The 23563-nt window shown below is 38.5% G+C and overlaps 1 protein-coding gene across 1 annotated transcript in view; it reads left to right on the forward strand.

The window, feature by feature from the left end:
- The window catches only part of KIF26B (kinesin family member 26B), a gene marked incomplete at both ends in the record, with an annotated part of 290212 nt that overhangs the window by 102306 nt on the left and 164343 nt on the right, over positions 1 to 23563 (forward strand). The window contains one exon of the mRNA XM_084283885.1: positions 17214 to 17380. Coding sequence (XP_084140011.1) covers positions 17214 to 17380 — 167 coding nt within the window. The remainder of the gene's footprint in view (positions 1 to 17213; positions 17381 to 23563) is intronic.

A 23563-nucleotide genomic window follows, 5' to 3' on the forward strand; every position in this document is an offset into this window, starting at 1 on the left:
ATATTCATCTTTGATGAAGATAAATAGTGTAGCACCTTATTTCTCATATTTGCTCCAGTATAGGTGGCTTAAAGCATGGCAGTGGAGGCTTATTATGGCTTGGTTTCCATTTGTGTAAGAGAGGAGGAGGGTACCTATTAGTTGCTTAACAGGAATACTGTAAAATAACTGATTGCTCTTAGGTTCCCGTTTTATCTGCTAGACATTTTTATATCATCTGTGAGGGGAAAAATTTTTTGTGTAATGCCTGTAAGCTATTGCTGCTAGTATTGTGCCTGATTTTATTGCATTTAAGTAGAAATGCCTCTTTGTAGTTTCTTGGAGAATCCACAGGTGGTACCATAGAAAGGCAGTCAATAGCCACAGCTCCACTAGAGCAAGGTTTGTGCTTATGTAGATAGAGAATTTGCTCCCTAGACATTTCAAATGTTGCACTGACATGGAATGGGGGAAAAATTAAATTCTACTCGGGGAATACTAAAATAAATCTGACTGAAAGGTCTGGAGCAGTAATTGTATAACATTTTGCAGACTTGAAAGTCCATTCCTGTAAAAGGACTCAAAATACTTTGTACATCAAAACTAAACTTTGGCAATAGATTTGAATGAAACAAAGTTTATTATCCCATGCTTTATATGTTACAAATCCCATTTACAGGAAAGTGAAGGGTGTGCCTGAGATGAGTGCCATGAGTTTATGAAATGTTGAGAAAATAACCTTTTCTTCTGTTATTCATGCTCTGGACAATAAGGGTCACCTTGTGATTTTATTTGTGGAAGTTAAATTTGTGGCTTCCTGGGAGAATCAGTATCAGAGTGGATTATAAGCTGGAGAAATTCTAAGGGTTCACAACAACTTGGAAAATCTTCAGAAGCAGAGGAGACTGGCCAGAAGTCGGTTTCATGAAACTGATGTTGTTTTCTTTTAATCTTCAAATACAACTTGAGCTGGAATTTTTATCAACTGCACAGATTTAATGCACTTTAGCATTTAAAACAAGTTGCTACTGTGCTTTCTGGAAAAAAAAAAAAAAAAAAAAAAGGATTGGAAACGAGCTTGTTTTAGAGGGATTCACTTGAAAGTGTGCTCTTGGGAAGATCAAGGCTATGGAAGTTTTAAATTGACCTCTGAAGTTTTTAGGTTTTAGCATTATTGAAAATAATTCTTTCAACAAGCTTCTGAGTCCAGGATATATGTCCCCTGTTGTTTATTCAATTCCTGATAAAAGCAGTTGTTTACTCCTTAATTCCTAGTAAAAGTAGCTCCAGCAAGCTACAACCCTGTCACCCTCATACAACGTTCTGTTTGCTCCTAGGGAATGTTCCATAATGCTGTTCTGCTGAAAAGTCGAGCTGCTGAAAAGTCAAGCTTTGAAACTGTAGACTTTTTCATACACTTTCATAACCATCTGTTTCTTCAATAGGACCGGACACTGTGTGCATTTAAATCCATTGTCAGTAGGGGATGCTACGCAGGAATGTGTATTTCAACCTCCGGGTTGGTCAAAGGGCTGCGCTGCCCCCATTTTGTACAGCTTCTGTTGCTGTGACTTTTATGAGCAGAGCAACTCAGTGGTGGGAAGTATTGGAGAATTAGTCTACAACCTCCTGAATTTTTGGTTTTAGTGCATACGTTTATTGATTGCACTCCTGATGTTTTGGGCATCCATGTTTTGGTTTCTTAATTTCTGTACACACATATTTTTGCTTGTACACACACAAATATATCTTTTTATTCCTCTTCATTTCCTCTTAGAAAGACTCCTTTCCTTCTTTTCCAAAGGAAAATGCTGAGAAACTTCAGGATAGGTTCTGATCTAAAATCAATGTGAAATCAAGTTTACTTCTCTGGTGACAGACCAGCAATCAGAACTCTTGCTATTAGTAATCATATACCATTCTGCTGACATTAAAAAATTGAAGAATCAGCATTGATTTTATTTAAAAGGAAATGTTTGGAAAGGAAATGAGTGGGGAGTGTTTCAGCCCATCCTAAGAATACTTCTTAAGTAGCAGTTCTGGAGAAATATTTCAGGAGGGTTTTTTTATTGTTATTAACCTGCATATAGAATGGTCCTGTGCTGTTTGGAGCTAGTTCATACCCATGGTGTATTCCCTTTGTCCTAGTGTAAATGACTTAGCAAATGTCTACAGTATACATTGCAAAGAGACAGGAGACTTTTTTTCTCATTCATATAGATTACATCACTGCACTCCCACTGACCTCTAGTCAGCAATCCTTCTTTTGGCATGTCACTGTGGAGCAGAAAATCAGTTCATGATGCTCTATTAAAATTTAATTAAAATAAAGACTTCCTTTCAAAAACTCGTTTAAAAGTAACTTCTGAAACTTCTATGTTACAAATTGAGTAAACAAGTTGAAGGGGAAAAATCCAAAACATTTCACGAGCAAATAAAAATTCTCTGTGGGGTGCTGAAAGCCAAAATGAAAATTGAAGATAAACATGAGAAATTTATTACAGTTCAGAATGGTTTGCTATATTTCAGATGATGAGCCTGTTTGTTGTTGTTATATTTGGACTTCATTAGATGCATTTAATTAAATCTATTGTAAATCTGTTTTATTCCCAGTGGGCCAGTTAATGTAATCTTGGTGTTTGCCTATAAAAAATATCAACCAACAGTTCCTGCACTAATTTTAATCGCTATTTATTTTTAGATCAGAGTGGAGTGTGTTTTGTCAGTTTAGGTTATTGTGTAAACTCCTTGGGGCTGTGACTTTTTGTCTGTGTGCTATGTAGAAGAAAGGAGATATTAATTGCTACTGTGTAAAAAAAAAAAATAAAAATAGAGAAATAGCCTGTTGAAGCTTATTTAGGTTGACTTTTTTGAGAAAGAACTAAGTATAAGTCTTGACTGGGTACTTTCAGACAATTATTTTAAGCTGATATTCTCTTTTAATCTTCTGGACTTTTGTTATAAAGTTTTCCAAATGTCTGTTTTTTTTTTTTTTTTTTTTTTTGTTTGTTTGTTTTTTGTTTGTTTTTTGTTTTTCTTTGTTCTTGTCCTCTCCTGTCTCTTAGGCTGCCAACAGAAAATGTGACCAGGGTGTGTAAAAGAGCAAGAATAAGCATTAGCAGATGTTAATGTTAAAGATTAGGAAATAAAAGGCCTACCATGAGGCAGAAATTAAGAAGAATCACAATGGTCTTAGATATTTCACAAATTATGTGTCCATCTGAGATTAAGGTACTACAGAGATAGGTAATAATTTATAGCACGAACTGCAAGTACATGCTGTCTATGTGCTGTGAGCCACTTCTGCTGTGAAAATATACACAAGGAATGCATATGAATAGAACAGCAAATAACTAGCAGTATTTACTGTGAGCACTGTCTTCCAAAGTTAAATGCATTAGGTGGGAAAATGTGTAAGACTTTGTATATGACTGTCATTTGTCTTTTACAGCCCTTCTTCTATATAGGAAATGGTTGATACTGCGTTGATCATTAGGGCTGCATAGAGTCTACTTCTAGGTTGATCTGGGTTCTGTTTTAAGAGAAAATAATTCTTTATGAATTCAGTGGTGATTATTTGCCCCTCCAAAGTTCTCATTATCGGTTATACTGTCTGAATTTGAAAGAATATTCTCTTTCAGAAATGTTCACCATTTATTAGTGCTTCAGGTTGTGAATGTTCAACTGTTTTCCTTCCTGCCTTTTCAGAAAGTGCTGCAGAGCAAAGCCAGACTCGAGCCAGTGCCCCTTTTCCCTCTATTATTCACTTTTCAGAACTGTTCAAATTGGAAAATGTCTGTAGTTTTTATCTTCAAATTGATCACTGATCTTTTAAATGCTATCTTAGGGAAGTAAAGGGGTTGTATTGCCTAAACAGAAGAAGCGTCTTAAATTGGTGCTGCGGAGAAAATTTTGTTCTTCATCTGATGTTATTTAGCTGGTCAGGAGAGATGGGGAATGGTATTAATTAAACAGACTGCAAGTGAGTGTGTGCTAAATTCCAGCTGGGAATGGATAGTCAGCATGCTTGAAGTACTCAGTGTACAAGGGACCTAACGGGAAAAGTGGGAGTGTAACTTTCTTACTGTAAAGCTGTCATAGTGAAGATGGATTATGATGGTTCCTGCAGACCAAAATGCAAATTACTTGAACTGGGGAAAAGATCATTGCATGCATTTGAATTAAATGTTTGGCCAGCTTCAGCTAATGTGGTGTTCAGCTAGCTCCTGGAAAACCGCACTCAGCTTGGATTCCATCAAGAAAAAGACCTGCAAATTGAAAATGGCCAACCGAAACAAATGTGCTTGAAAACACGATTGAAGTTGCATGCAATGACTGGATGCAAAATCACAATTAGCTTGGAAAACAGAAGCAAACTAGGAGTATACATAGAAAGCCGAGAATGTTTGGTGTTGCGTAGGAAATGCTCATTTCATTCAGTGGAGTATCATAGTACGTGCATAGCCTGAAGCTTGCAGGTTGACCTCTTTGCTGAGCCTCTGAAAGGGGCCAGAAGAGAGCTGCCCAGTCCCTAGTGGTTTGCAGCACACACCGACAGGGCTTAATTTGGTGTTCAGTTGAGGATGTGCTCCTTCTCTTCTTGCTTTCATTAGCTGAGATGGCAGTAAATCTAGAGCAAACAGAGGAGAATATAGCATAACTCAGCACCTAGTCAAGTCTATAGAATTCACTGCAGGAAGAGGCCTCCAAGTCAAACACAGTTGAACGATTTTTATGACTGCTAATAACAGCTGTAGCTATGCAAACCAAGGTAATAAGGCAATCAAACCTGTGCCTTAAGGCATTCACCTTCAGGGCCGGGAAGGAGCTCTTTCTGTCTGGCTAGTGGCTTTGTTTGAAGGCTCTTCTGGCACCTTTTGAATTCGTTTCATGTATTGCTGTTAAAACTGACGGTTGCTGCTGTCATAAAATAATTTTAAAACCCCAGCAGGACATTTTTATTATTAACATGAAAGTAAGACAGGTGTGCAGGTATTGTGACAGAGATTAGAAAGACTAACCTTGTTAAATTTATAGACAGGTCACTCCCGCTGATGCATGGCTTTTTTTTTTTTCTCTTTTAGCAACTGCGTAGTGACTCCTTTGGAAATGAGACAATTTCACGGCAGGTCCCATTAGCACTGATAACTGTGAAATTAGCTATTGCTACAGCTCTGCATTGGTACCATGAAAGAAGGAGCACCTGCAAGGGACTATTAATATTAAGGACAGAAAAGGGTGAGGCAGCTACACAAAGCCAAAGGGCAGTGCAATTCAGCATGACTTACACTGTGGGATGGTAGATTAGTGCGTGGTTTGTGTAATTGACCTAAAAGGGGGAGTTTTCAGCATGTAAGTTGAAGCTAAATGCTGTTTCCATGTGGGGAAAGAGGAACACTATTGTTATGCTTTTTGACTTGAGAGGTTGGCTGGGATCATGGTCTCACAAGGTATTTGCACTGAAAGGATACGCTGTTTGCTTCTGAAGATTGTATCAACATCTCTGCTTTGGGGAAGGAAATACGAACGTTTCCTAGGCAAGTGCAAGGCTTAGCTCTGAGCCTTTTCCAGCTGGAATTCAGCCCCCCCAAAAGTGCCTCTCTCGCAGCACCACACTGTTGGTGCTTCTCTCATTTCCACTTCAGCACATCTTCCATGGATTTTTGAACTAAGTAATGGCCAATTCTCGGTGTTCACATTTTGCACCACAGACCCCTTCTGAACATAGGGTGTACCTTTTGAGCAGCTCTGTATTCAGCTTTGCATAATGCATTTTATTTTAGCTATCTAAGGCTACATCAGAATGTAACAATTTATTTTGAATGAAAACTGGATGTCACAGCATCAACTTCAATACAGTTTCATCCAGATGCCACCATAATATTATTCTAATCTCCTCTTAGGGCTGTGACGCGTGATCAGCTTGATAAGTTCTCAGCAAGTTTACTAATATCTGGTAAACGTGAATGCATGGTCTTGACTTACAGCAAATTCGAGATGATTTGAATTTGTCTCTTTCACTTAGGTCTATAAAAAGAGACTAAGATAAATCACATTACCTTGCACTTGCAACAGGCTAAGAGTGTCCATGTGGACAGCTGTTATGATGAAGTACAAAAACTTCTGTGCCTGAGTCATCATAATCTTTTAACACAATGTCAGGAATTCGGAAAGCAAACTGGCTCCTTAGGCAGCATTACAAATGATGCGTTGAATGGGTCACCTGAACTGGCGCAACTTCAGTGACATTAATTCATTGTGAGCACTTAAATGGTTATAGCAGCATTTTAAGAACTAAATTTTGTGCAGAAGACTGGATATTTTCATTTCTGAATACTTCACATGGAATTGAGCCCAAACAAAGAAAGCAGAAAAAATGCTTTCTTCAGAAAGGAGGCAAATTTCTCTTTTTAAGAGGAGAGATCTTATTTCAGTACAGGTAATATACTGGAAGATATGCTGCAGTATCTGTTAAGCTAAACTGAAATGCTGAGAAGGGACATGTCAACATAATGATCAGACAGCAAGATTTCAACACAGTATTTCTTTCTATAAAGCTTTTTTTTTTTTTTTCTGCCTGAAGATTTCAGTGGAGCTTTCAGAATACCTGAGAGCACTTGGAGCCTTAGACCTGTCCTGAAAGACATCAATGTAACAAAGCATTCAAATATTCATTTCAAGTTTTACTTCACTAATGGATGAATCATGATATACAAGATTCTCCTTAGAGTCCTTTCAGATGATGAGTGGTTAATATTTCATAGCAGAAGGAAAAGAGAAAGCTTCATGAACAGTTTTAATAATTGTTAAAGTGTCAGAGGTTAACTTTTATTTAATCAGTTTTTAAAAATGTATTTCTATGTAAAGATGATTTAAGAAAGCGTATGGAAAAAGATACGACAGAATAAATCTTCAAACTTAGAATATTTGATGAGTTGAGGAGGATTTCCTGTTCTCTCTCAACTTAAGCTTCCTAGACTTCTGTATTGCTTGGTCCAATTGCTTGCTGGCTTTTAAATGATTTGACTCTTGGCTGCAAACAGCCCTTAAGCAGTCAGAAACTTGCTTCATTCACCATCTTGGGCTGAAGTTTATACAAACTCCTGGGTCCCCAAAGAACCACTCAAAAAAACCCAGAAAATCAGATCATGTGTCTGAGAGCATTTGTCCAGTCAAGTCTTCTAGTTCCTTCCTTTGTAAGGTACTTTATGGATAGTTGTATTAGCTAACACATGGATGATCTCTACCACTGTGGTATCTGCCAGTACTGCTATAGTTGTATCTTAGGCTGCAGTTTACAGACATCAGCTTTTCTATAATTTCTTTGTAATGGGGAAGCTGGTGGAAAGGTACCAAGCTCTGAACAGACTCAAGACATTTGCTGGATTTCTGAGGGTCAAACCCATGCAACCTTCCAAGAGCAGCTGGGTAAGAGGCATGTCAGACATGTACTGGTCTTATCTCCCCAGAAGGTGAAATCTTGGGGTGATTGTGTGTGTTGCCAAATTTGTGTTATGACGCATTTTTATGCAGTATTCAATATGGGAATCTCTACGCCTGTCATTTTTTTTTGTCCTGAAAATGAAGTAGTTTTTTCCCCACATTTTAATGGTAGAACTTGATCATATGTCTTTTAAATAAAGACTAATGATCTAGTTCACACACTATGTGTGGAAAAAGTAATGGTGTTTTTTATTGCTTACTCTCTTGCTAGCTAGAGAAAGAAGTTGCTTTCTGGGTCAATAATGCCATTTAAGATAAGCCCTCATGCTGACACACTCTGGTAGCTTCTAGAGCTGCTCTTGTCAACTGACAGTGAAAGGTCAATGGCTTACAGATTGCTGTTTGTGATAGGGAAGCAGCCACAGCACAATTTGAACTTCTTATAATGCCTTGACATTGCTGGCAGGATAGTAGCTGATCGGAGAAATGAAAGTTTATATTCATAACAAATGTATTGCTCCTGCACACAGTGAGCTTGAAAGACTTCTGCCTCAGCTTCAAGAGCACCCTCACGTCGTTTGGATGCTGCTCCGTGTGCACAGACAGACAGAAGTCAGGTGTGACTGCCTTTCATGGTCCACATACACTCTTCTGCCCTTCTTATTTTAGCACAATTAGCCTGACCACTGAAGTCTTAAAAGGTAGTTGATGCAGCAAGGGTTTACAGTGTGATCACTGAATCTGGATGTGTACACTCAATTTTAAGTGAGCCACGCAAAAGAAAGTCCTTTTCTCTTTTAAGAGACTTCCTTTTGTAATAGGGTAAAAATCTGATAGGAAATAGAAGTGATAGTAAAAAAAAAAAAAGAAAAAATCCAATTAATTTCCAGCTGCACAGCTTTATGGTGCAGCAGGAGGATACATAGGTAATTAAGAGAACCAACAACTTTAATGAAGTAGACTTAAAATAAATTCTGAAAGGTGGGGGCAGCCTCAGCTTTCCCACAGATTGTCACATTATTATTGTCTCCTTGATGAGAATGAAAGCAGGTTTATTGTGTAACTGTACAGTATCATATTTATTATTTTATTTTATTGTATTTCACTGCTGAAATGCCTGGGGACCCAAAATTGAGGCTAGAACCTCTTTGCTAGCTGCTGCTCCTATGTTTCATTTGCAGGGTAAGTGTGGGAATATACCAGCTGGGAAACCTGCACTGCTGTTCTGCCCACAGAGACTTGGCTGGTGGAGCTTCAGGAATGAGAGGGGTGTGTGGGTCTTGCTGAAGGTGTTTACTGCTTTCCTCATAAGGGACAGCTCGCAGCGCTGCTGGGGTCTGTCCACGGGGTGTCTGCTTCTCTGGGGCATGGAGTCTGCTCCCTGGGGCAGCTCTCCTGCTTGTGGCTTCCTTGGGGAGGACCAGGAGAGGCTGGTATGATCCTGAGTGGAAAGGTGAGTTATGAAAGCTGTTGTGTTTCTGTTACGAGGTAGAGACCTTACTGTTCAGAAAATAGATTGATAATGAAGTAGTAGCCGATAAATAAAATTAGCAGGTCAGGTGACTCGGGTAAAGGAGCACTGCAGCCTGGAATCTGCAACTTCTATACCAAGATATGTTTGCTGTAGGTAGGCATTTGCTGTCTTGAACACTTCAGATCATGTAATTTCCCCTCCTTTAATATTCTTTTCCTTTTTGTTTGTATGGTTGCTCCATAAATACATCAGTACCAAAGGACAGAGGTAGAAGCAAGCTTGGCCAATATTCTTTCAGACCCAATATACTGATTCCTTCCGATGTAAATCGAGTACTAATTATTCCTCACATGGATTACTTAGTTTAGGGGGGTATTGGCAAACAGAGAAAAGTGAATTCATTGCTAAGCAGGATCCAGCAACCTATATCCCTCATGCCTCGGTGGTGGAGGTTGCCTGGGAATGTGCGTCAACTTACATTTACCAATGTATTATGTATGAGGAGGGTGCTGGCTGCAGCCTGACAGGGCTGGGGACCCGCGGCTGTCATCAGAGAGATGGGGGAATGGCACCCAGGGCAATCACACATTGGCAGCGGGAGAATCCCCTGGGGATGGAAGGTGCTTGGGCTCTGCAGAGGGACGTCTGGAGGGGATTTGTTTTGCTCTGCTTGTGAAAACACACGCATGTGGTCACGAGCTGCAGTCAGAATGTGCCTACATTTACCAAGGTATGGTCTGTATGGGAATTTACTGATTGAGCCAATGAACCATTGTCACAGGCTTAATAGAGCAGATTTCCTGTTTTATAATAAAGCTTTCATTGTTGCCAGAAAAAAAAAAAAGGCAGTTCTTACTAGGTATTGTTTTGAAAAATTTGAGTGCTCAAGAAGTAACTTACAGGTTTTCAGGCAGTACTTTTTGATTTTTTTATATTGTTTTGCTTCACTTTGCTTTTCAGTTCAAAAGCTAGGGCAAGAATGTGCACTGAGTGAGTGGGTGAAAGTAAGGGAGAATACTGGATAGCTGAGCAAATGCTATCATTTTTTACTATGGAAAAGTAGAGCATAAAAAAATCAAAAATACTGTTTCATAAGACAGAACTCTTGAGGAATCGGAGGTAAATGTCTTACAGCAGAGATAAATCCAACATTAGTTGGATATCTGATCAGCTGATGGATCAGCTTCTAAGTAGCTGATCTTAAGACATTCAGTGATTTGCTGTAAAATATTTCATTTAATAGTAATGAGCTCTTGGGTGTGAGAATTAACTGTAGCATGGCAATTTCGATGGGAGGATGTGCACGTGTCTGCACAAATTGTGATTTTGTCTTTGCTGAGGAGTGCTAGACCTGTGTTAAATAGCTACCTTGTTTATAGAGGGACATGGGATGTGGCTGCAACAGTCAAAGGTCATCTCTCTTTTGGACAGCAGGAAGCTAGAGACTGCAATTAAGCACTAGGTGCTGTCATGGTAACTAAGTAATGTTTAAGTAAAAATAGTTTATGCTAAATACAGTCTGACTATTCTTTGTTGGAAGTAAAGCATAATTAGCATTTTTGCCATCCCAGTGATTCCCCCTTTGACAAACCTTGCTCTTTCTAAGGATGCATTGTTTTATGTTTCAATGCAAAGTCAGTACCACTACAGTAGCCTCTTCTGCTAAATCAATATTTCAGATTTTGTGTGGAAACTTGAATAAAGCAGGAGAAAAGCATGCCTGAGGACCCTCCCTTTGAGTTTCATTTTTTGCGATGAACAGTTGCCTTTAGCAGCAGTATTTGGATTGTTTACATCACAGACTCTAAGACAGAGCCTGAATGCAGCAGTTGTGCATGTCCTTTTTCAGTCTTTTCCTCATGGGACACATTCTTTTGATAGGAAAGGACTATCAAGAACTGCTCACTCGGTCTCTGCATCAGCAGTTAGTGATCTCAAGCTATAGCAGCTTAGTGTTCTGCTGTGAGAGAAAAAGGTCATAATCAAATGGCAAGATGCTATGAGTGCCCTTAGCTACAGGAGCTGGTTACCATTCAAAAATGATTTCTTCTACAGGTGGGTTTTGTGCTGAATATTTCCTGAAATATCACCGTTGCTGTAATGAGTGATTTGTGGCAGACGCAGTGTGTGTCCTTCATTCTCCATGGCATGTTTAAGATGACTGCCTTCGCAAATCCCTACCACTTTCAAGTTGCTCTGATTCAATGGTGTATTGTTCCTTTTTGCCCTGCAAAGGATGTGTTACAATTAATTTGTGAGTTGTGTAGGCAGCAAAAGATTCCTCGGTCTCTCTACCCCTCCGCTCTCAAAGGCCCCCTTTAGTTTCAGTAAACACTTGACCCAATTTACCTCAATGTATTTGAATCTGTTTAACAGTGATAGTTGAAACTGACTCTGAAGTATTTCCCTTTTCTATTTTCACATGATAATTTATCCCAGCAAACAATTACATTACAAAAATTAAGTATATTAAACATCAAATTACCCACTTTTTTTTTTTTTTTTTTTTTTTGTGGTGCTGAGCACAGTGGATCCTAGCTGTTACCTTGTCCTTTGAATATCACCGTAGATGATTTCTTTCTGTGCTTTTTTTTTTATTAATGTGCAGAACATAATGCAGACCTTGCATGTTCAGCAAAGGCGATGAAGTCAGTGTTTTCAGAGGGGCTCAAATAAAGGAGCCAAATTGTAGGAAGAGGACCTACTGCTTATTGATACGTCTCTTGTTGAGAGAAGCTCTTCTGCATGTACTTGATTTTGCTTGAATAAGCAAATGATTTACTGTGAGATGCCTCTCTCATCGCCAGTTTCATCACTCCCAGAGAGCAGAAAATGGGCCCTTTGAGCCAAACAGGAAGAATAACTTTATCTTGTTATGACTGAGAATAAACTCCGATGAGCCAAAAGGAGTTGGACAGAAGGTAAAAGATGAACATTTTAGAAGAGCCAGAACAGAACACCTGATTGTGCGCAATGGAAAACTTGAAATTAAGCTGCTAAACATGTAGTCTAAGCAGATACATAAGAATTTATGACGTTTTTGGTGTGTGAAAGCTTTGGGAGAGGAATCCTTTAGAGCTTCCATCATGAACTCATCTTTGAGAGGGGAATCTTTCACAAGAACGTGTTTTTTGGTAAATGTAGACATTTGCTGTCTAAAATATGTAAGGAAGTTATTTCTTCAGTATTTATTGGGCGGAAAATTCAGTGCTGCTCTGAATCAAGAGTGGATTGCCAAAGAAGTCATTTATGAGTCTGCACGTATATGAAAGAGAGCTTTCTACTATCAGTTTCTTCTTGCTAGTGAGCTTCTCTCTTCAGGTTAGGACCTTTGGATACTGAAGATTGCTTTATAGTGACTTCGGACATAGATTTTTATCTTGAATTTGGCTCCAGACATGGATACATTTCATACATTTCTGTGCATCTAGTTCATTCATCAGTCATTGAAGTTTACTAGATTTCTGGGTGCATCATGTCCTCCAGAGCAAAGAATGTTTCACATCTTTCACAAATGTTAAATTCCATTTCTACAGTACTTCCAGTTGGACTCCTCAGTTAGGAGCTTTAGAAACACGAATGAGCTTGGCTGTAAAATGCCCTTACATAAATATAATTAACCTCATATTGCAGATGGCAAGTCTTATTCACAGAGCGACACTTTAATTGGAACAGGAAGAGAATCTAGGCTGGTTGACACCTGTGGTTTAACTGCAGAGCAATCTTTTTCCTATGAAGTAGAGAATTTAAATCATGACTTATCTCTAGCTCTTGCTGTATACTGTCAGAAAGCAGTGAAAGAAGAGGTTAATGGGTGCCTTGCTTTTATGAGACAGGAAAAAAATGGGGCCTGGGGAGGGACATCTGTCTTGTTCCATATGCACTTAAAAGGTTTTTATTGAGGCATGAAAGGTTGTGTTGTTCCATGCTTTGTCTTTTTGTTGCTTATCCATGCACTGATGTGCTGCCAACAATTCAATAAAGGAATTTCTCAAAATATATCCTATTAACCTATCTTAAACCTCATGTATATGGTATGTGGGTACTAACAGAAGAGAAGGGAAAGAGAATGGAGAATCTGGGCTTCTTTTCCCCATTAATTCCAGAAACTGTATCTAGTGAGAGAGCAGTGACACTGAAGAGGCAAATTTATGTGAAGTGTACTTGCCAGGCAAACATAATTTACATTATTCTGTTGTGTCCATCTCCTTTCTGCAAAAGCTTAAGTTCAAACCATGATTTTCAACTGTGTCTTTCGAACTAGGATGGGGAAAAAGATTTTTTTTTAAGATTTTCTAAATTTTTAATTTATTTCATTTTACTCATGTTTGTATCTATGTGAAATTTAGTGAGGAATGTAAGAGTAGAAGGGATTATTTGGTTCTGTGACTGGAGGACAAGACAAATGGGATGGTACGATACCTCCAAAGCCCACCCTTCAGTTTGGTATAAGAGTGTAAATTATTTCTATGCTCTCTGGCCTATGAAGCAAAAGAAAGAAATACAGTAGAACTAGTTACAGTTTCAGAACACTTGTATATGAATTTTCTGGGCTTATTTCTGTCTACTGCTTTATGCATATGTATTGAACTCTGAGAATAAATGAGGATTTTTTAATCAAATATTGTAGGCATGTATGCCGGTGCCAGGTGAGGTGCTTGGCCTGTGAATTGACCCAGGTGTTGAAATTTCTGCAGCATAAGCTGAACTGGACATAAAAAAAAAAAAAGAAAAAAAAAAAAAAAAAAAAAAAAAAGGCTCCCAGCCTGGCCTAGGATTTGGAAGATTTGGAATAGCACTTTGCCCTTCATCTCCTCTGGCTGGGTGTCCAAAGGGACAATTCCATAATTAATTGTCATGTTCTAGTTTGTTCTCCAGTTCTTGCCTTGATGTAAGGAAAAGATAGCAACATAGTGATTTGTGAAGCTCCTTCAAGCAAAACCTGATGTTCTGTTTGAGGCTGGGTGTTGCTGTATCACAAGGTACTTCTGTGTGTTTTGACCTCTGTAGCATGAAGTGGTGATGAAAACTTCCTGGATGAGGAACAGTAGAACCTTTGAAATTCCGAGTAATATTTCAAGTTTCATTGCTTCTGGAGACATTTCACTGTTGAAAACCCCCAGTTTGGCAGACAAAGGAGGCAAGTGCTAAAACTGGAAACCATTCCTAGTTTGGGAGATTCCAGACTGTGATTTAAGCCAGTTCTTATTTTGTCTTAATTTGTCTATACCTTGTGCTAAGCAAAATAACATGTCTTCCCATTTCGGTATCCTTGCAATACGCTGTCAGCTAACAAGTGTTCCTGCTGAGGCAAACAGCAAATTAACAGAGCAGAAGGACAGACAGTATATACATTTGGGAGTTTAATTCTGAGAGAACTCATGCTGAGAAATGGATTTTTGCCCAGGAAGCGTGCCAGCACGAGTAAGGAAACCAAGCAGTGATGCTGGACCCTCAGGAGCAAAAGGGTATGTAACAAGCCCAGTGCGCCCTGTTATGAGTGTCCATCCAGGGCAGCTCTGGGAGGGCTCTCTGACATGGCTGTTTACACTGGAATGCAGCTTTTCACAGATAATGCATCATTATCAATGTCAATTGTCGCTTCCTGCTTTCTGCAACAAAGCGAGCTTATGTTATTGAGCAGGAAGAAGTGCTGCAAGGAACTGCTGCTGCCTTTTCAACAGGCTCTGGTGGTCAGTGCCATGCAGATGTTTCACAGCTTGAAGTTTGAGCAACTTTACCATCCTTGTAGTATTTGCATTGTGTTAGTATGGCATGATAACAATAGCAGTACTACTGAAAAACCATAGAAGCAACCTCATTCTGCTTTTGTCCAGAAGTGTATGCTTTTCCTAAAATGAGAATAACTCACGTTTTCTTTCTTTGTCCTGTGGATAGTATGGTGCTCCACAAATACAGAATATGTAAATATGTTTGATTATTTCCAGCTTCTTACTCAGTTCCTCTACATTTTTAATATAAATTCTTGTACTCAGGTCATACTTTCTTAAGATCTTCATCCCCATTTGTTAAAAGGCATTAGTGTTCCTTTTCTTAGCTAATACCTATTTCTGTTTGAATGCGTATGTGAGGAGGAGTAGTCTATATTTGTATCTTTTTAAAAGAATCTCATGTCTCCTTGGTAAGAGAGTATTTGATTTTGTGCTAAATATTCAGAAGTTCATGAACCAAGCATCTCATCGGCTTTTGAGGAAGCCTGAGTGTAATACCTTTCAGGAAATGTGCACAATCTGTGTGGTACTCTTTATTTCTTCTGTCTCATTCTTGTTAATAGCATTTGTCAATATGAGTATGGCTCACATAAAATCCTCCATAATTGGAGGAACCATTTAGTTACACCTTTTATGTCCGTAGCATGATGCTGCAGTGTATGTGGAAATTCATATTTGGAGCAGCAAATCTTTATTTGGCAGTAGATGGGGAAGTTATGATTGCAATTGAGACTGCAGTTGAGATCAGTCAACTCATTGGCTTAACTGCTCTCAGGTTCCCACGGAACTGAGCTTCACTTCCCACTTCCCTGTCAGCACTGACAACTGAATAATGATCACAGAATCACAGAATGGGATGGGTTGGAAGAGACCTTTAAAGATCATCTAGTTCCAACACCTCTGCAGTGGTCCATCCCTGACTTCACCAATATGAAGTGGATGGGCTAAGACAGAATCAAGTTCATGTGTGTATTCTCCTCTGAAGGAAGAGCTTTTAAAATCTGACTGCTTAGCAGTGGTCATTGTGGCAGATGATGAAATTGGTTTCAAGGTAATTTGAGGTGATAAGGCAGAATCTTGTGCCAGTTCATTCATCGCAAATGTAAAGATCAGAGTTAACAAAAAATATGGAAAACTTCAGGAAATTATTGGTTAGTGAATTCAAGTGTACTGGATGCCCCAAGTGGACATGTGTAGGTTAGCAGCACATTGAAGAGCAACTGTCTGGTTGCCTGCATGCTGGAAACACAGGGAGGTACTGGCAGCTAGCCTAAATTCCTGAGTTTTAACACTAAGTAGTATGAGATGATTTAAGTCCAGGATTTCAGCCTTCTGAGACCACTGCTCATTCATTGTAGCAAATCGCTAAATCAGAAAGGCTCAGTGTGCAAGTGACATGATTGGGGTGCTCTCAGCAACTTTAGTGGTTCCTCATCTAATACAGTGGCTTAATTTAGTGCTCCTGTAAGTATTACAGTTAATTGCCCTCAGAATAAGTACAATAGGGATAAACTCTTAGACTGTCTTCTTAGATGTAGCAGAACAGGTAACACTTTTCTGTATAAGAAGCAGAGGTTGGTTGGTGGTTGGTCAATGTCTATGGAATAATCTTCTGCAGAATGAAAGGATGTTAACCATATTGCATGCTGTTTCCCTGTCTAAATGCAAATCACAATTCTTCAACTTTGCATTTAATGACCAAAATGGCTAACAGCTGAAATAAAGCAAACCTAACTAGAAAGAGAGTTAACTACAGGATGATCTCAAGTACTTTTCTTGATGTACCTCACAAAGATATCCTTTTGCTGTTGTGGTGGTATCACCACCTTACTGTGATGATCAGGAAAGGAATGAGAACTGAAATAGAACACATGAGTCTAGCAAACTTTTTGCAGGGGGAAGGAAGCTATGCTTTGGAAGATTGCTAGCATTATCTGTTTTTCCCAAAGAAGGACTGAGATGGGGCTTCCTAACAAAGAAAACACTAAATGGGCCATCATAAGAATGAAATCATGGAGTGTTTAAAACCTTTTAAGAAAGCTAATGAAAGTGAGTGGTAATGATCCCAATTTTCCAGAGAGATGACAAATAGTCTAGGATCCCAAGGGACTCCTTGCTATGCTTTTGTGTTGGCATTTCAGAAGAAAGGTCAACAAGACTATTTAATACACTAGTGCTGTGTTATTTTACAAAGGTAAACTTTTTTTTTTTTTTTTTCTGAAGTAAAATGTAAGTATCTTACATGTTTCTAAACTGTCTCTTGTACCGTAAGAGGAAATCCAGTAAGGATTTTGGTTTACCCTTTCTTTTCCGTATGGATGGAAAGCCATTGACATTATTGACATTTCTAATGATGGGATGAATTTACCCCATTAGTTTTAATGCAAACAAGGTTAGGTCTGAGCCAAAGTACTGTAGATTAGCATGACAGAAGCAATGAGCATGTTCATAGACCAGCAAAGATGTAGTGAATGAAATGCCTCTCTTACTCCATCTGCAACCCAGAGGCACTTCTGGATGAGGAGGGGTCAGCAAGTGAGTTTTAAGCTGATGACTCTCACTGCTTTCTTGTTTTTTGTCTTCAGATATCTCAGCTTATGACAGAGACTAGTCGAGAGGGCCTGACTGAAGCAGCACTGAACCGCTACAATGCAGATAAACCCTCCTTGTACAGCTTCCCTGCCTCCCAGAGCACGTATGTTGCTACTGATGTATCCACAGGCACTTCGGTGGCAGCATCATTTTTTGCCAGGTAAGAAAGACTTCTCAGATTTTACTTCTCTGGAAACAATTTCTTTCATAGGAATTTCTTTCATTTTGTAGTGAAGACATGGGGCTGACTGAGTAATGTGCACATGACAAGAGATATGCTATAGATAAAGCTCATCAGAAGCCTACTGAATTACCATGAAAATGTTGTTTGATGCACCTGTGTACATTTGTCTCTAAGATGGGGACGATACTTCTACTCCGTAAAATAACACTTAAATTCTTGATTTGGGATAAAATATGATTGTAATTGCAGAATAATACCTGATCGCGTGTGATTTTTATAGAGGATACCCTGAGTGACAAGAGCCCATCCAAGTAATTTTTTTGAGATAGGCAATCAGTTAGTAATACAACTGGAGTTGGATAGTTGTCTTTGCAGGCAACCTTCAGGTTTGGAGAATTTTACTTCTATCTAGGCAAATTGTTAAGATTTATATCTCCAGACTGAATATTTTAGGTTTCTGATTTCAGTTTCTGTCCCCGTCATGCTGTTGAATTGACCTGATGGTCTAAACTCATCCTCAGAACACCCTTTCTGTTGATCACTGAGCCAGTGTTTCCAACAAAGTTTTCAAAAATCTGATGAAATTTTCATTTAAAATCTTATGGTTATCTCTATTAATTTGTTAGTAAAAATGGTTTGTTACATGGGCATACTAGCTGATAAGTGAAATATTTACTATTGACAATGGAAACATTTTTCTGTGCAGAAATATGCTCTCTACAGAACAATCTTTTTAGCCTGCTTGAATTCTGGTGTAACTGAAGAAGTTGAAATAATCTTTGTCTTTTAATGCTCTTCAGTAATTAGAAGATTAACTTGGAAAGAGTTGTGGAAGCAATGAAACAACAAGAGAATAAGCTATTTTCACATCACTTCCAATCCAATCTAGTGAGATATCTGAAACATTGAGTGAACTTTTGAGTAAATGCCTCAGGCATACTCAGATTAGCTTCTTACCCTTTAGTGAGCCAACTATTAGTAATTCCACATGATTCTATTTCATTATAAAGGAAAATGGAAAACTTATAAAGTTGCTGAACTTTGAAGACTGTAAATCTGGAATGAAGATTTTCCTATTTTTCCTCACATGAGGACTGCATATGTTCAAGCAGTGTCACACAATAAATGAATCATGTAAGAGGATTAAAAGCGGTATTTTAGAGGAGCCAGTGAACACTGTTTCGGACATCTCTGCCTTTTTTCTTTACAGATGTGATGCTGCAATAGGAAATGTGAATGAGGACAGTGGTCTTGATTTGCTGCCCTTTTCTGTTAAACTGCAGGCAGTTTAAATTAAAATTGCTGAATGTACTCTGATGGTAATATCTAACTGGAGTGCAGATTGGGATTAGCACACATTTAACATGATTTGATTTATGAAGATTGCTTAACTCATTTGCTCTTCATTGTTGCACTTTTATGCTGGTAGAATTAATTTTCTCTTAATATACACCGCTGAAGTGCAGGAAACTAATTAAGTTTACTCAAAATCCCAAGATTAAGTCCCAGCATTTTAAGTAATACTCTTAGTTTCTAGTTGATGGTGTCAGTGCTTGGATGTCCTTGGCCCAGCAGAGAGACCTCGTGTTTAGGCTGTTTATTTTTAAACTGTACTTAGCAAAATGAAAGTGACTAGTTTAGTTTGGAATATTACGCTAGATTAATGTCTCTTGGGTAAGTCAGTTTAGTTTTAGACTTCAAATTGTATCATCTGCTGATAGTTCAAGCAGAAAATCAAATTCAATCATTTGATCCTTGACATTTTAACAAGAAAGTCCACAATTTGCTTTGAAAATGTGGACCTTCTGTTAATTTTTGTTTTGCATCTTATGTATCTTTTTGCATGTTTTTTGAAGTTGGGATATGAAGTAAGAATCTGCATGTTGTATGTGTTTAAAAAGTAGAAGGCAGTCGTCGTTAAACTTCTAAGTTATTTTGTTTATTTTTGAGTATAAATGTATGCCTGTTTTTTTTTTTGAACATGTGTGTGATGTCATGATTAGATGGATGATCAGTAAGAAATTATTATGCAGGGAAATTTGCTAATATGAAGCTGAGGTTGGAAGTAGAGGAATGGAAAATATTCTTTAGAAATTTGAATCATGTAGCACAGTATTTCACTATGTTCCCTAACAAGCAAAGTGATCTTCAGATGAGCCTCAGATGTAAAAGTCATCCATCATCTAGAAAAAAATATAAATAACTAAGATGCTATAGTATGAAGGAAATGTCAAGGCATCCATGGGAACTTTTGGTTTTAATTACTTCAGAAGCATCAGGAGCGGAACAGACTAAGAACTAGAAGCTTATAATTTTTTTGTTCTCAGGCACTGCTGGTCCAATAGTGATACTCACTGACTGGCCTACAGCTGGCAATGAGCCATGGAGAAGTTTCTGAAGGCCACAGAAACTCTCAATCTTTTGAAAAGCCAGCAGATTTATCAGTTGTCTCAATACTTAACTGTCATGTTTCATGATCTATAGCTGACAGATTTCCCAACCAGTTAAAAGGGTTGCAACTTCTGTGAATTGTCATTTGTCAGGATATCGCCGCAAGAAAACTTGTATGTAGAATTCCCATGGGATCATATGTGACTGTTTTAAAGGAACAAACAATGAAAATTTTCCAAAGAGCTGTTCTGGAAAGCTTATGAATATTAGATGATGCAGGTATGAATAATGAATTTCTGACAGTGATTCTGTCATAGAAACTGAATTGAAATGATAGCATTTCTAATACAGGCACCAAATTTGCCTTCCTGTTAGGGGCTATCATTCATTTTAGCTTCAGATATCCTTCAGTCCATGCTAATTTAGCATCATCTTGCTTCTTATAAGTACTGTATTTGTGATAAAAAATAATTCATTTAGTGGATGTGAAATAATGTTAAGATTCTTTACATAATATTTGGATCTTTGTCATGAGAAGCACTCACTGCATCTTTGGGTCTTGTGTCCTCCAAGCATAACGTAGGAGTGTGTCACCACCAGCTAAGGGAGAAGAAAAAGCCCACGCTAATGCTGCCACCGAACTGAGGGAACGACCTTCTTTTGCTGGTCTTCATAGTGTCTCTGTGAAGCTCTAGCACCACATGGAATGTTGTACTAAACCTATCTCTGCTCATTTCTGCATGGGGAAAGCTTCTGCAAAGCTTACTTCAGCTTTGATCTGGCTACTCCATGAATAAATCTGGCTTTATGAATTGAATTTTTCTGTTGTGATCCAAGCTGTGGAGTCTCAATAGTCTCTTGAAGCATGATATCACAGTGCAGGAACTAGAAGTCAAAACTGGACCAAAAATCCTTAGAACACTCACAGGTTCTTACGTTGGTACTGTTCCTTTTTTGCCCTGTCACAATAAGCTGGCTTTCTAGGAGAAGAAAAACCTCTACTACTTCATGACAAAGGAGAACTGTAAAAGCCTGCCTCTCTTTGGACCTCAAAAAGGGTGTTAAAAATATATTTTTTGTTATTAAAATTTTAAAAAAGCAGAAGATAACGTTAAGTTTGAAAGTTCTTTTCTCTTGCTGGTCACAAAGTGTAACAGTGTATCCTGAACAAAAGCCCCTCACCCTCGGAAATCTGATATAGTTGTATTTGGCTTAATTAAGCCTAATGGGAATATAGATAATCTTGAGCATAACCTGAAAAAATCTTTTCCAGGGATCATCTTCCATGTCTTTGTAGATCTTAAAATGCTAGGCAGGGCCACACAATGCTCCTCCTGTAGATGCAGCAAGTCATCTGTGTGTTTTTCAAAGCAAATGCAGAAGTATCCAGATTTTTGAAATATTTCCTATTTTAAGCAGAAATGAGTATAGAAATACTTAGCTTCACGTAACTGACATGTAGCTACTCAGCACTGGATAAGCTCTACTAACAGTTACCTCCTTTCTTGGAAAACTGCTGGTGACCCTTTTGACACTCATTCCCCCTCCCAGTGTGGTTTAGCAGCTGTGGGAGGTAAGGCAGTGCTGTACTGGAAAGGGATATTGTGAACATCCTATTCAAAATGCTCCAATTTCCCTTCCACTCATGCAAATGCTTTTTATTTTTATTTTTAATTATTATCATTTTTTTAAATACTGGTACAGTTTCTGTGGGACCCTCTTGATAAAGCTGTTGTTGCTAGCTTTGACCTAGCAATCCAGAGGACCCCAGAACCTTGAATCTTATGTCTCACAGATTTTTGCATGCATGTGAAAAGCAATTAGCTTATCATATAGCTTTTGATGTTTGCTGTTTTTTGTTTGTGTTTGTTTGTTTGTTTTTCCCTTATAGGTGCAATATTATGTGATTTTTGTCGAAATTCACAAATTCCAGTGCAACTCTGCAAAACTTTTTAAGGTCTTTTAAAGTCTTTTAAGACTTTTGAAGTCTTTGATACCCAAAGGCTTAAAATCTAGGAACAGTCAGGGTTTTCTCCTTTTCTTAAAGTTTGGGGGATTGGTTTAAACTAATCATTACCATTCTAAGGTCCTGGCTTGAATTTTTTGGAGGTCTGTGGGAAGCTCACAAACATGAATTTTTCCTGCTGTTTGGGTTTGTATGAACATGTGCAGCAAAAGGGTGTAAGAAACAGACAGAGGCTAGTAGAGAAGGATATCACTTGGAGTGGCTGGGTATTCCCGTACCACAGAGCAAAATATCTGAACTGTGCCAGTGGTCTGTCTGCAACCAGTGTGGTTGAAGCATTAAGATTAGCAGATGAGGAGCTAGGCCAGGAGTCTCTTCCCGCTACTGCTGTAGCGTGTACAGGCACACAGCAGGCAGTGTAGGCCCAGACCGCACCTCATGCTGCTGAGGCCTGGGAGACCTTTCAGAAAGAGCCTGTGACTGCTGTCAGAGCACAAAAACTGTATGTCCCATTCTCTGAGCCTTTTCTGAAGAAAGTTCTGTTGAAGTTCTCAACGTTTTTTAATGATCTGACTGCAGATGACTTGTGACAGTGTTTGCTCATGCTGAAGAGTGGTGGACACAACTGCATTTTCTAGCCATGTGGTAGTTCCCTAGTTTAGGCACTAAATAAATCTTCGATGGCAAATAGTACTTACCTCAGCATCCCTAAGAGAAAACTATATTTCTGAGAATAAGGTGAAAACGTATTTTGTTTTCTTGCTGTTCAGACTGTGCAGAACCTAAAATTTTATTTCATTAGTTGAACAAACCGTATATAATATTTAAATTGTGGACAGTCTCTCAGACATTTTGAACTATATATTAACAAACCTGTTCAGAATTTCTGCTATTTTCCCCCATCCTCATAATATACTGCAGAAGAAATACATAAAAAGAAGAAAGTTAAGAGCAAAGATCCATAAGCTGTCTTCCAGTAGGAATGCTGACAACAAGTTTTAAAACATCAGTAAGTTATTTCCACAAACATTTCTATTTTCAAAGCCAGTCGTGGGGCTTACGAGTAGGGGAAATTTCAATCACAATGATCTCAGTCATTCTGAAAGACCATGAAATAAGTAATTACATTTGGCACCTAAGTTTGAGTGCACAACTTCAGGGTCTGTTTCTTCTTACTTGCTCAGTATTCATCAGAAATGCAGGAGATATGTGTTCATAATCACTGCTTTTCTGTGCTCTCCATTGCTGTAAGAGCCCTAACAGATACTTGAGAATGCCTCTTCCCGTTATTGGTGTTATTTCATGTGTATAAAGTAAGTGCCAATCAAAAGAGAATCGTGACTCTCACAATGCCAAATGGGGCTAGTGGTTGGGACATGAAGAATATTTTCCCTCTTTTTCTCTGATTCAATGTAAACAAAAATAAAAATGTCCCAGCAGAAAAGACTATATGCTACATGCAAGAATAGCCAGTGCCTGGTAGTTGAGTCAATGATCTGATATGCAGGAAAAGAGAGTTAAGTGTGACATCTGGGTGAGGGAAAGCAAAGATACATGAACGATCTCAAATTTTGCATGGTAGTTCCATCTTGGGTCCGAAACTATTTCTAGTGACAGTTTTGACTGTCAAAGCTGACACGTTCCCGATGTCACTTTTGTTTTGATCAGATCATATCTTTTAATTACAAAAAAGTTTAGTAACAAGATTCCAGACTAGGTAATTTTCTAACAGGAATTGCATAGAGTACACGTCTGAAACCATGGTGCCTGAATCTTTGGATATTACACACCACTGTTACTTA

This window comes from Netta rufina, assembly GCF_964035555.1.
Source record: "Netta rufina genome assembly, chromosome: 3".
Taxonomy (NCBI): domain Eukaryota; kingdom Metazoa; phylum Chordata; class Aves; order Anseriformes; family Anatidae; genus Netta; species Netta rufina.